The sequence below is a fragment of the Berghia stephanieae genome, chromosome 4, assembly GCF_034508935.2.
Source record: "Berghia stephanieae isolate SIO BIC M18660-M18661 chromosome 4, UCSD_Bste_1.3, whole genome shotgun sequence".
NCBI lineage: Eukaryota > Metazoa > Mollusca > Gastropoda > Nudibranchia > Aeolidiidae > Berghia > Berghia stephanieae.
Genome location: NC_088363.1, coordinates 73,294,018 through 73,305,867, shown reverse-complemented (window position 1 = coordinate 73,305,867; position 11,850 = coordinate 73,294,018). Strand labels below are relative to the sequence as shown.

The 11,850-nt window shown below is 36.8% G+C and overlaps 1 protein-coding gene across 1 annotated transcript in view; it reads right to left on the bottom strand.

Annotated features, from left to right (window-relative positions):
* Window positions 1-730: 730 nt before the first annotated feature.
* The window catches only part of LOC144971202 (neuronal acetylcholine receptor subunit beta-4-like), a 49,260-nt gene continuing 38,140 nt past the window's right edge, over window positions 731-11,850 (bottom strand). The window contains exons 4-7 of the mRNA XM_078911701.1: window positions 9,204-9,434; window positions 8,212-8,358; window positions 7,256-7,470; window positions 731-1,164 (exon numbers count right to left, since the gene is read on the bottom strand). Of these exons, the coding sequence (XP_078767827.1) occupies window positions 876-1,164; window positions 7,256-7,470; window positions 8,212-8,358; window positions 9,204-9,434 (882 nt within the window). The 3' untranslated portion in view covers window positions 731-875. The remainder of the gene's footprint in view (window positions 1,165-7,255; window positions 7,471-8,211; window positions 8,359-9,203; window positions 9,435-11,850) is intronic.

Here is an 11,850-nt window from a genome sequence, read left to right as displayed (position 1 = left end):
CTACCACATGGAGACATGCCCCTTTTCTAGATTTGTATTCAACTTAAAATTGAGAAAATGGTAATAAGAATTTTAAAATAATACTAATACCGCGAAAAAAATATTAATGGTCTTTGATTTATCTACAATTTACTTTACTGCCACAAGATGGGAATTTCAAGCTCTGATAAAAGTGAAAAGGTACTAGATAAATTAGCTTATTTTTAAAGTTTAAGAAATGTGAATTAATGATAGTCGTAAAGAATTAAACAAAAAACAAAACAAACAATAAAAAAACCCAAAGAAAACCCACCCAAACCCAAGAAACAATACCTGTATTTTGCACGACAGAAGATAGTCCCAAAAACACACATTTAATTATCCAGCACAAGCAACATTCTGGTATCGCAGATTTATGATCGCTTGCGGCCGCAAAAAAAAAAAAAAAAAAAAAATCACTGACGGCCGCAAAATCAGCATTTTTTGGGCACATTTTTGGAAATTTTTGAGATTTTGCAACGAAAAAAAAACATAAAAAATACCCAAAACAATAATCATTTTTTTTAAAGGCGAAAAAAAGACGATTTTTTAAATTTTAATTTGATAGCACGCGTAGAACGTGAAAGATATTTAATCAAAAGTAGTTTCTTTTTTGCTCTCCAATTTTCTTCCTTTTTACTGGCGCTGATATGACTTTATATTTGTTGCAAGGGCCGTCAAAACCCTTAAAAACAGATACCTTTCTCTTTGATGAACTAATTACGGGTTTTTAGGAAACTTAATTGCAAATTTTGCTGATTTTAGCTTGCAAAATTTGGATTTTTAAATTTTTTTTTTTTTTTTTTGCAAAATCGCCATGTCAGAACATTTAACAATATTTTACAATAAAATGGACATTATTCTGACAAGGACGGAGCGTCGGCAACACTCCCAAAATGGAGGTAAAAAAGACAAATCAGAGTTACGAGGAAAGTGGACATGGTGAAAATAATGAAGCAAAGCCAATCTAGCGTTTTTGCTACTAATTGCCATGACATTATTTCCTCAGATTCCTGATTCAGTTCTGCAGAAAGTACGGGATCCTCAATATTGGATTTTTCATGGCGTCCTCTCTTATTAGGTTTGTTGATAGACAGGTCCGAGCTAATGGATACGTTCACTCCCCTCGAGGCACTGATAGGGGTCCTGTGGTTAAAATACATAGCTCAAGTTAAATTCATTTCAAATACACTTAAACTCGTATATATAATTATAATAACATGAAATGAAGAGTAAAGAAGTAGCATAAGACAATTGAGTATAAAAACTTTCGCGGCGATGGTTTGTTGAACCCTAAACCTGACTGCATCGGCATCCTGCACATGGCCGCGAGAGGGACGCTCCATATTCAACGATATTCATCACTCCAAAAAAAAAAAAATAAATTAAAAAAACAGAAGAAGTGGCGTCAAATGTAACACAGTACTCGCTGGATTCTGACGCGCCGAATTCCAGCACGCATGAGCTGGGTGAGCGAATTTTATCTACATAAAAAGTCGTTTCCTTCCATGGGGATAGGATTTCGGTACGCTTTTTGCTTGCTATAATTCAGCTAGTACTGTACTGTGTCTCTCATTCTCATGAGTTCCTCTCGCGACTTGAGGTTTTAGATTAATTAACATGCAACCGCCACAAAATTGTATTAACTTGCTTTATTCTCAATACAAGCATGTAATTCAGAGAAGATTGAGACATTGAGTAAGCTCAGCTATTAGGGGAATATTAATTTAAAAAAAAATGATTGGATCAGACACCTCTATGTTAATACCTCGTATAAAACAGTCCTACAGATATTGTATATTTTACCATTTGCTTCCCTTGTTGATTGCCATAAGATGCATCGAAAAGGAATCGTAATTTCAGTTTAACGTGCCTGATTTATATGATTGATCTTGCTGTTAAAACTACAAGAAAAAGTACTCGTACATAGGAATAGGAAACAATGAAGATGAGACTGATAATCGTCATACATGATTCTTGAACTTTTGAATTTTAAATTTCGAACGATTTCCAATGCATTGCGCGACCTTTGGGAGGGCCCGTTGGGAAATAGTCCGAATTTTCAAACAGCAGAGTTCAAGAATACATTTATTTCACCCCTCTTATGACCTCACCCATACTATTTCTTATCAAAATATATTCTTTTTACAAAGATTGTTCTTGAATGTGACGATTAGACGTTATAAGAATTTGCATTCTGGTCAGGGTTTCATTACACGTCAAAATCGATTCGGAGTAAAAGCGTATATAGAGCAGTAAAGTTAGGTGCCCCAAACGTAAACAATAACAAGTTGCTAGTGATTTCCGTTAGGGACCGGAATACTTTACGCACAATATAGGTCTCCCAATTTTGTAGTTTGAGTTGTAGGCAATACACTTTCAGTATTGAAATATGTTTACATAAAATCTAACAGTTGCAGAAATAATAATATAAGGCTAAATTATTATGAAAACCAGGCTCCGAATAATTCTCGTTTTGTTCACACCAGCGCAATAATTTGCTCTGGTCTAAAAATAGATAGACTGTAACTTTTGATCAATTTTAGAAAATTTTACCTTTTGTTCCATAAAATATCCATATCTAGACATTATTTGATGCATGATCGAGTATTTATGAATATGTGTTTCTTTTGCCACCTAACAGCCAAATTTTAAAGGTTATTTTTTTTCTATTATTTACATTGGAACGTGAGCTGTCAAGACAGGAACATGTGGTTTGCCACGTGCTTCTCGACCTTTGTTTACGTTTGGGGCACGTAACTTTACTGCTCTATTGTGCCGGAGAAAAAGTATTTCTTGAACTCGTGTCTTTTTACAACATATTTTTCCTATTATGGTTTAGTAAAATCGGGCTTTCCCCAAACGTAAAGGGTGTGATAATATTAAATACTTTCACTTTTTCTGACATAAGTTCACTCCTATTATAGTTTTTTTTTTGTAATATTCCTTTATTTTTTATCATTGTTAGAATAATTTATTCAGATCGATGCATTGATATTGGCCAACGCGTACATATGTGCAGTTCTGACATCCGAAAGCAATTATGGGCCTAGTTTAATATTGTTGTAATCGACAATATTTTCCATCACTTTTTGAGATTTCCATTACAATGAGTCCATATTATCGGACCTGCAAATAAGTGTACTTTGTTATAGGCGAATGTACTAAATCAAACTCTTGAACTTGAGCTGGAGCTTGAACTTGTAATAACATACAAAGGCTTCAGCTATACAACCTGACTGATCTTATTGCCCCCGCAATAATCAGCAGACTATGGAATTTTTTCACTTGCAATTTTGAATTCAGGACACGTTGCCAATCACTTAGGGAGCATCATTGGAAGGAATTTTCATCTTTAAAATACTCTGTGATGTCAATCTCCACCAAGATAAACTCAATGAGCTTTGATTACAAAATACTGGGCCAAACATCGAAACACAAGAAAAGTTTAGCATGCTTTGGAATCAACATGACCAACACCTTACAGTGGGATCATATTCGCCATATTGTGACAAATGCCTGTAAAACATTTAATTTCATCAAGAGAAACATTCACAAAAGCCCCGGAAAGACAAAGGCAAAGTCACGTACGCAACTTTTCAGACCAATAATGGAGTATGCTTGTACTGAATGAGACCCCTACAAGATGAAGGACACTCAGAGAGCAGCTGCAAGATTTGCCTCAAATTGCAGTAAGACGAAACCGGGGTGTGCGGCAGCATCTCTTGACACCCCAGTCTCGTAGAGAAAACACGTGCATATATCTCACAAAACATCCAAATAATAAAAAATAAAAATTAATAAAATAAAATTCCCTTTATTCATCCGATTGGGGAAATTTGATTCTAATGTCTACTCCAAGGGAAGAATGGAATAACCCAGACGTCAGCCGCATCCAGCTAGGGCAAGGTGACTTACTCGAGGCCGCACAGCGCAGCGGTGGGTAATCAAAGTCTGTACCTTAAAGGTACGAAGCAAAGGCCAGACCGCTGAGCCACGCTGTCCAAACACTCAGACAGAAATAGTCTAGACTACATCAGCAATTTTAAAAAACCTAGATATTCCACCATGCTTCATCATACCGATACATTTCATCAGCCATCTGCAAGGTCAAAAACATACAAATACATTTTTTTCCTTCTAATACAACACAACACACCACAAGACACAATAGACATCGAAGATCCCATAGTATCATTTCAACGTGTTTCCCACATAGACAAAAGCGTCAGGCGGATTGAATGACTGAAATGACAGGGATTTTAGTGGTGGGATTGATCGAAGTGATTTGTATAGATAGAATGCGCTTGGCCAATGAGTTCACAACATTGCCATCCGGAAGTATAACGGACCAACACACAAACTCTGTGTAACCATGAACTTTTATAGTCTGGTTAATACAGTTTAGTGAGAACAACTCACAAACGCGGATGGCAAAAACAATAACAAAGGCCTGAGTGACGTCATCTGCATACTATCTATAAGATACGCAGTGATGGGGCACAGTGTGCCTTTCGCATCTTTTGAACTTGAACAAAACGCGAGGGTATAATAATTCCTTCATTCTACTTCTCTAAATATCTTGATTTCATCATTTATGACTGAAAGAAATTATTTTCAACAATTAAATACTACACCTTTCCGTCTCTCTTGATTAAGCTAAATATGAGGTTTTGTGGCAGCTTAACGTGACAAACTGTCAGGTCTTTGCTATTTAAAATAATAATAATGATAGTGATAATGATGATAATAATAATAATAAAAATAATAATAATAATAATAATAATAATAATAATAATAATAATAATAATAATAATAATAATAATAATAATAATAATAATAATAATAATAATAATAATAATAATAATAATTGTTTTGTATTCTTATTCGCAAATCATTCCTTGGCAACATCGGTACATCACAATGAGATAGCTTCAGCCCAGTTTTATTTATCATTTACCTAGAAAATGCTTTAAAAGATGTGCGTAAATCTGTAACTTCGGGCAAATTACGATTTGAAAACGATCTCCCCATGGAAATTGCATATGCAGATGACATTGCCTTTATTGGCCTCAAACAAATCCGCGTAAAAGACCTCCAAAAAGCTTTACAAAATCACCAACTGTACGTTAATACTGACAAGACAGATGTAACATTACTGTCAAGGAAGAAAGATGGGTGGAGAGCCACGAAAAAGGTAGGATCATTAATAGGAGACAAGGAAGACGTAGAAAGAAGAAAAAGTTTAATGACGTTTACACTAGATAAATTATTACATATATGAATTAGAAAAGATAAAATTAAAAGAAACACTAAAATCAAAACAACCCTTGTAAAACCCGTGCTTATATTATACAATTGCAGAACACGAGCACTGACTGGAACCAAAGAGAACAGATTAGACAGATTCTATAGAAAACAACTGAAATGAGTCTTGAATATACGAAACCCCCCAAAAATAAGCAATAAAACACTGTATGAAAAATACAATGAAAGACCCTTATCCAATTAAATCCTGGAGGCAAGATGGCGGCTTTTTGGGCATTTCTTTAGAATAATAATAAATAAAAAAAAATTCCCTTTATTCATCCCTAAGGGGAATTTTTTCTTTAGGGTCTATTCCAAGGGAAGACTGGAATAACCCATGCGTCAGCCGCAGTGCAGCGCCGCAAATTGAGCTAAAGCTAGGTGACTTGCTCAAGGCCACACAACGCGGCGGGTAGTCGAACTCGGCACCTTTCAGGTACGAAGCAAAGACCGTACCGCTGAGCCACGCAGTCCCATAATCATCATCATGAAAATATACCAGCTAATAAAGTCATGAATACTTTTTTCACGCCATCTGGACACATGAAATATACCACCCACGGCAATTCACATTGTCCTGAATAGAGACATAAAACGCCTTCAAAATAACAAAGAATTAAAATCAAAGGGAGACCTTATGAAACTAGCATTCACAGCAAAAGGCCGTGAACTACGGAAGGAATTGATAAGGCAATCGAGGTGTCCTGATCGGATGATGAGGAAGCGAAAGGCTATAAGTCAAGTAAGTCAATAATACTAATAATAATAATAATAATAATAATAACAATAGTAATAATAATAATAATAATAATAATAATAATAATAATAATAATAATAATAATAATAATAATAATAATAATAATAATAATAATAATAATGTCTATTTTAATCTGCTTGCTCTTCCCCACAGATGTAAAATAAAATAATAATAATAATAATAATAATAATAATAATAAATAATAATAATAATAATAATAATAATAATAATAATAATAATAATAATAAATCTTTATTGTCCATAAATATGGCAATTTGTCATTTAGTTACACTTGTCATAACGTTATATGATAACTATAACATTGAACAGACACCTCTACCCATTCTCTCTCTCTTCCTCTCTTTCTTTCACGCGTGCGACATACACAACATTAACATATTCATTTCATTTTCAATTCGTTACATTCTTGGCAATTCAACACCAAATATTATCATCATTATCAATTGGTCACTTCATCTAACATTAAACAAATTAATCAGTCAACGCATCAATCCTTGGTTTTGCTGTACCATATGAAATATTCAACATTTTTATTGCTGATGGAACGAACGTTGATTTATACTTGTTAGTTCCACATTTAATCTGACAAAAACTTCTCCCAGATGGCAAAAGACCAAATTCATGGTATAAAATGTTTTTTTTTTTTATTGTTGGTAATTGAGAATGCTTTCCTTTCTATTGCTTTTCCGTGAATTCTTTCTACTTCATCAACAGGATGGTTTATTATTTTTGATGCCTCTTTGTAATTCTAAATCATCATACAACGCTTTATGTAATATTAAGCGAAGGATAGGTCTTCAATCAACAAATCGCGAAATAAGATGAAATTAGCGGTGCACTTTTGTGTCGGAAGTAAACAAGGCCGCCGCCATTTCGATTTCCTTCAGACAAAAACATTGATACGAACGATTTTTCCGAGGATTTGAAGCAGAACTCTAAACGTTAAAGTTTGAAGTACATACCATTCATTAATACGAACAATCATACAACGTTTAATACGGAAATGAGTGAAATGTTGTCATGAAACAAATAAATATCAAAAGAATTCATCACATAGGTGTAACTGTGCGTCGCTATTCAGCGCCGCCATTTTGAAAAAAAAAAAAAAAAAAAAAAAATCGAGATGTGATAACGGATAAATGTTGAACAAACCTTGGTTCAGGAGAGACTCTGTTACTTGATTGTTGACTATCGCCATTTGTCTTCCTACATAGCACGACACGTAAGAAATTAATAACGCTTGCAGTCCGGGGGCCTACAGGTATGTCGTCGTCCCTGTGGTGTAGACGGAGGATGAACGTGCAGATGATGACACTCAATGCACTCAGACCCAGGAGAATGGTCAAGTACAGGCCAAGGATGGACACCTGAGGAGTGGAGTTTTAAATGGATCTAGGCATTTCGTCATTCAGAGACTCGTCTTTTCCTCCTCAATGTTCTTTTCCACCTCAACCTCCTTCTCTTTTATCCCTTCGTACACCCACGCTTACTCCTCGTTGGTCATCTCCTCCTCTTTATCCTCTCTCTTTTTCTCATCCTCCCTCTCCTTCTCCTCCTCCTCCTCCTCCTCCTCCTTCTCCTCATCCTATTCACCCTCTCCCTCTTGATTCTCTTTCTTTTTATCACCTTCCCTCTCTTCCTCCTCCACCACCACCACCTCCTCCTTCTCCTCCTCATCTTCCCCCTCCTTCTACTGCTCTCCCTCCCTCTTCCTCCTCCTCTTCCTACTACCACTACTGCTGCTGCTGCTCCCCTTCTCCTCATGTGCTTCTTCTTCTTCTTCTTCTTCTTCTTCTTCTTCTTCTTCTTCTTCTTCTTCTTCTTCTTCTTCTTTTTCTTCTTCTTCTTCTTCTTCTTCTTCTTCTTCTTCTTCTTCTTCTTCTTCTTCTTCTTCTTCTTCTTCTTCTTCTTCTTCTTCTTCTTCTTCTTCTTCTTCTTCCACCTCGCAGTAGCAGCAACAAAGAAACTGCCACTAATAAATTATTTCGTTGAAAGCATTGTTAGAACATTACTTTGATAAATTTGGTTTGATGTTTTCATTTTCAGCTCATGAATTGCCAGTAGTTTTGGTTAGATTTACCATGTCGTGGACTTCAGTCTTTTCGTACCTGTAAAGAAGTATTCGGCACCAGTTCTGACACGATAGTCAGGTACACAGCAAAGGCTAAAAGAACTGTGATTCCTGTCCCCATCTTCTCACCTTCGTCCGCAGGTAAGGCAAACACTAGGGATGCCGTCAGTGAGAGGAAGAACACCTGGATAAGGAGATTGGGAAAATGATTACACATACTAAGTGTTTTCATTCACTTGACACACAACACATTGATATAGATTTAACCTGAATTGATCTGAATTTCGAAGTCAATTGAGGCATGTTTTTATTCCTGTACTCCCCGATATTGGCAAATAGGACATCACCATCTTTCATCATCATCATCATCATCATCATCATCATCATCATCATCATCATCATCATCATCATCGTCATCATCATCATCATCAGCTGTTGTTCTTTTTATTACTATCAGCGTTATTGTTATTATTATCAGTATTCCTGTTACTGTGATGATGATGATGATGATGATGATGATGATGATGATGATGATGATGGTGGTGGTGGTGGTGGTGGTGATGGTGATAGAAATTCCACCACCACCACCCACCACCACCACCATCCTTTTCATTACCTCATGTATGTCCATTGACCATACAGCCGATTTTTTATCCTACGACTTAGATAACAATAATAATATTTTTCTTGGTCAGATAAAACAGGAAGAATAAAGGTGAGGGGTTGAGAGGGCATTGTATAAGTAATGAATTGGAAGGTGCGGTCGTGGTTGTTGATGCGCTATTTACAGAAGGGAAGGACAGGCGAAGACACAAGTAGTTCGCTTGGGGTTAGCCCTGAATTCCATGCGGTGTCACTTTCAATTTGGCACGTGTCAGGAAAACAAGTGCTCTCTCATCTCTCCTGTGTTTATTTCCTCCATGTACGAAGCAAAGACCGAACCGCTGTGCCACATTGCCCCAAAATAAATTGTTAAAGACATGCCCCTACCAAGATTTTCTGAATGCTATAATAGCGTTGTTGACTTACTGGAAGAATAATGTTCAAAACATAGAAGGTCCGGCGACGTTTGATAACCATAGTAAATCGAACCTTTGTCTTCCCATCTTCGTCGCTGAGGTTCTCGGCCTTTGTGTCAATTAAATCCCATTGGCCGTTCTTGGTGAAGTCTTCAAGCAAAATAGCTGAGATCCCCGTGTCGATATCGATGTCAATCTCCTTACTCAAGGCCACTGCTGTTTCAAAGTCAATTTTACATAGCTGTGGTGAGGAACATGAGAGAAAACATAATATTTTTTTAAAAAGACAAACAACCCCCCCCCCCCCCCAAAAAAAAAACAAAAAAAAACAAACAAACAAACAAAAAAAAAACAAAACAAAAACCAAACAAACAAAACCAACAAACAAACAAACAAATACCCAAGCAATCAAAAAATAAAACAAACAAACCGACAAAAATAAAACAAAACAACACCAAAAAAAAAAAAAAACAAACCCAAAAAAACACAAACAAAAATAAGTTCATTTATATAGGGTAAATCAATAAACGTGCTCACAGTGCTTTAAAAGGGTCGATAGCCAACATCAACACGTAACACGTAGGACGAGACATGACAACTGCTAGGGGATTTTACGACTTTTTCCGACAGAAACAACGCTGTTAACGGCAATTTACTAATTTTACACCTGAGTACGTTGGAAGAATATGGGTAAAGTCTTTTTCAAGGACAATGCGCCGCTCAGAGCGGGACTCAAACCTGGACCTTCCTGTCCGGAGGTGAGTCTCAAACCACAAGACCACAAAACCGCACACATTTGCAAATATTATTATAGAGTAAAGCCATCACCTCATACCCATCCTTGTAACAATGTAGGGCTATTCTTCTTCTTCTAGGTTCCATGCCTGGTCCAGGCTTCGGATACTGCATGAATTATCTCTCTCCATTCCTCCCTGTCTCTTGCCTTTTCAAACAGCTCTTGGATTGTTAGGCTGGTGAAGCCCTTCAGTTGGTCTATGAGTGTTTTTCTTTGTCTCCCCCGGGCGCGTTTACCAGGTATTTTTCCACAACTTGCCAGGTATTCATTCTTATCTTTCCTTACTATGTGTCCGAAAAAGGATAGTTGTCGATCCACTATTAAGGGCATTAGTTTCCTTTGTTGGTATGTTTGTTTTAGCACTTCTTCGTTCGTTTTGTGTGCAGTATACGATATTCTCTGCATCCTTCTCAAGCACCACATTTCAAAAGCTTCAATGTTCTTTTGTGTTTCTGCATTTGTAGTCCAGCTTTCGCATCCGTATAACAAGATTGGCCACACGTAGCACTTCAAGACTCGGAATCTAATCCCGAACGACATCTGTTTGTTTTTCAAAATGTTTCCCAGGTCCATGAAGGCCTGTTTGGCTTGAGTTATTCTTGCTCGTATGTCTCGGTTACATCTTCCATCTGTTGTCACTATTGAACCTAGGTATTTAAAACTTTCTACGTTGGTAAGTTGCTCGCCGTGAATCGTTATATTGCAGGTGTTGTTGTTTTCGGGGTTTTTCTGTATTACCATGCATTCCGTTTTGGTGATATTCACTTCCATTCCCTTGGCTTCACTATCTACTACCACTTTGTCAACAATCTTTTGAAGTTGGATTTCTGATGTTGCAATGAGTACCGTATCGTCTGCGTATCTTATATTATTTATGTTGTGACCTCCCACTTTTATTCCCTCCATATTATTTATGCCCCTCATGATTGTTTCTTGGTATAGATTAAACAGATCTGGTGAGGCAACACACCCTTGACGGACTCCTTTCTTAATAGGAATGGAATTTCCTGTAGAGTTTCCGATTTTGATAGATGCCTGCTGGGTGTAGTATAATGTTTGCATGAGTCTGAGGTCTTTCTCATCAGCGCCAATGGAGTGCAGTTGTTTTAGTATTTCTTCGTGGCGTACTCTATCAAAAGCTTTTTTGTAGTCGACAAAACAGAGGTATAGTGGGGTCTGAACCTGTATAGCTCTTTCACTTAAAACACGGAGGAGGTATATTGCGTTCCTTGTCCCTCTGTCAGGTTGGAATCCATATTGTTCTTCTGCGATTTCGGGGTTAATCTTATTCCTTAGCCTGTTGATAATTATACGCAACAGTATTTTGTTGATGTGGCTTATTAAACTTATAGTTCTAAAATTTTCGCATCTGACTGCACCTGCTTTCTTTGGTATTGCTATGAAAATAGAGTTACAGAGATCTTCTGGAATTTTCCCAGTATTGTATATATTGTTGAATAATATGTGAAGTTCATCAATTGCTAGATCTCCTAGGCTTTTTAATACCTCTACAGATATTTCATCAGGGCCTGTTGCTTTACCATCCCTCATTCGTTCCATGGCATGTTCAATTTCACTTTTGGTGATGTTTGGTCCGCTTAATGGTTCTTTGAATTTCAGTGGTGGTTCATTTCTATTTGGATCATTGTACAGTTCGCCTATGTATTCTACCCATCGGCTTTCTATATGTTGTTCTTCAAATAGCAGTTCCCCTTGTTTGTTTTGGATACAACTTCCTGCTGCTTTGCTTTTCCTTTTCCCTGATAGTTCTTTTATTCTTTGGTGAGCTTGTTGGGGGTTGGGTTTGTATTCTCTTTCGATTTCGCAGCATTTCCAGTCTAGATAGTTCTCGTGTGCCTCG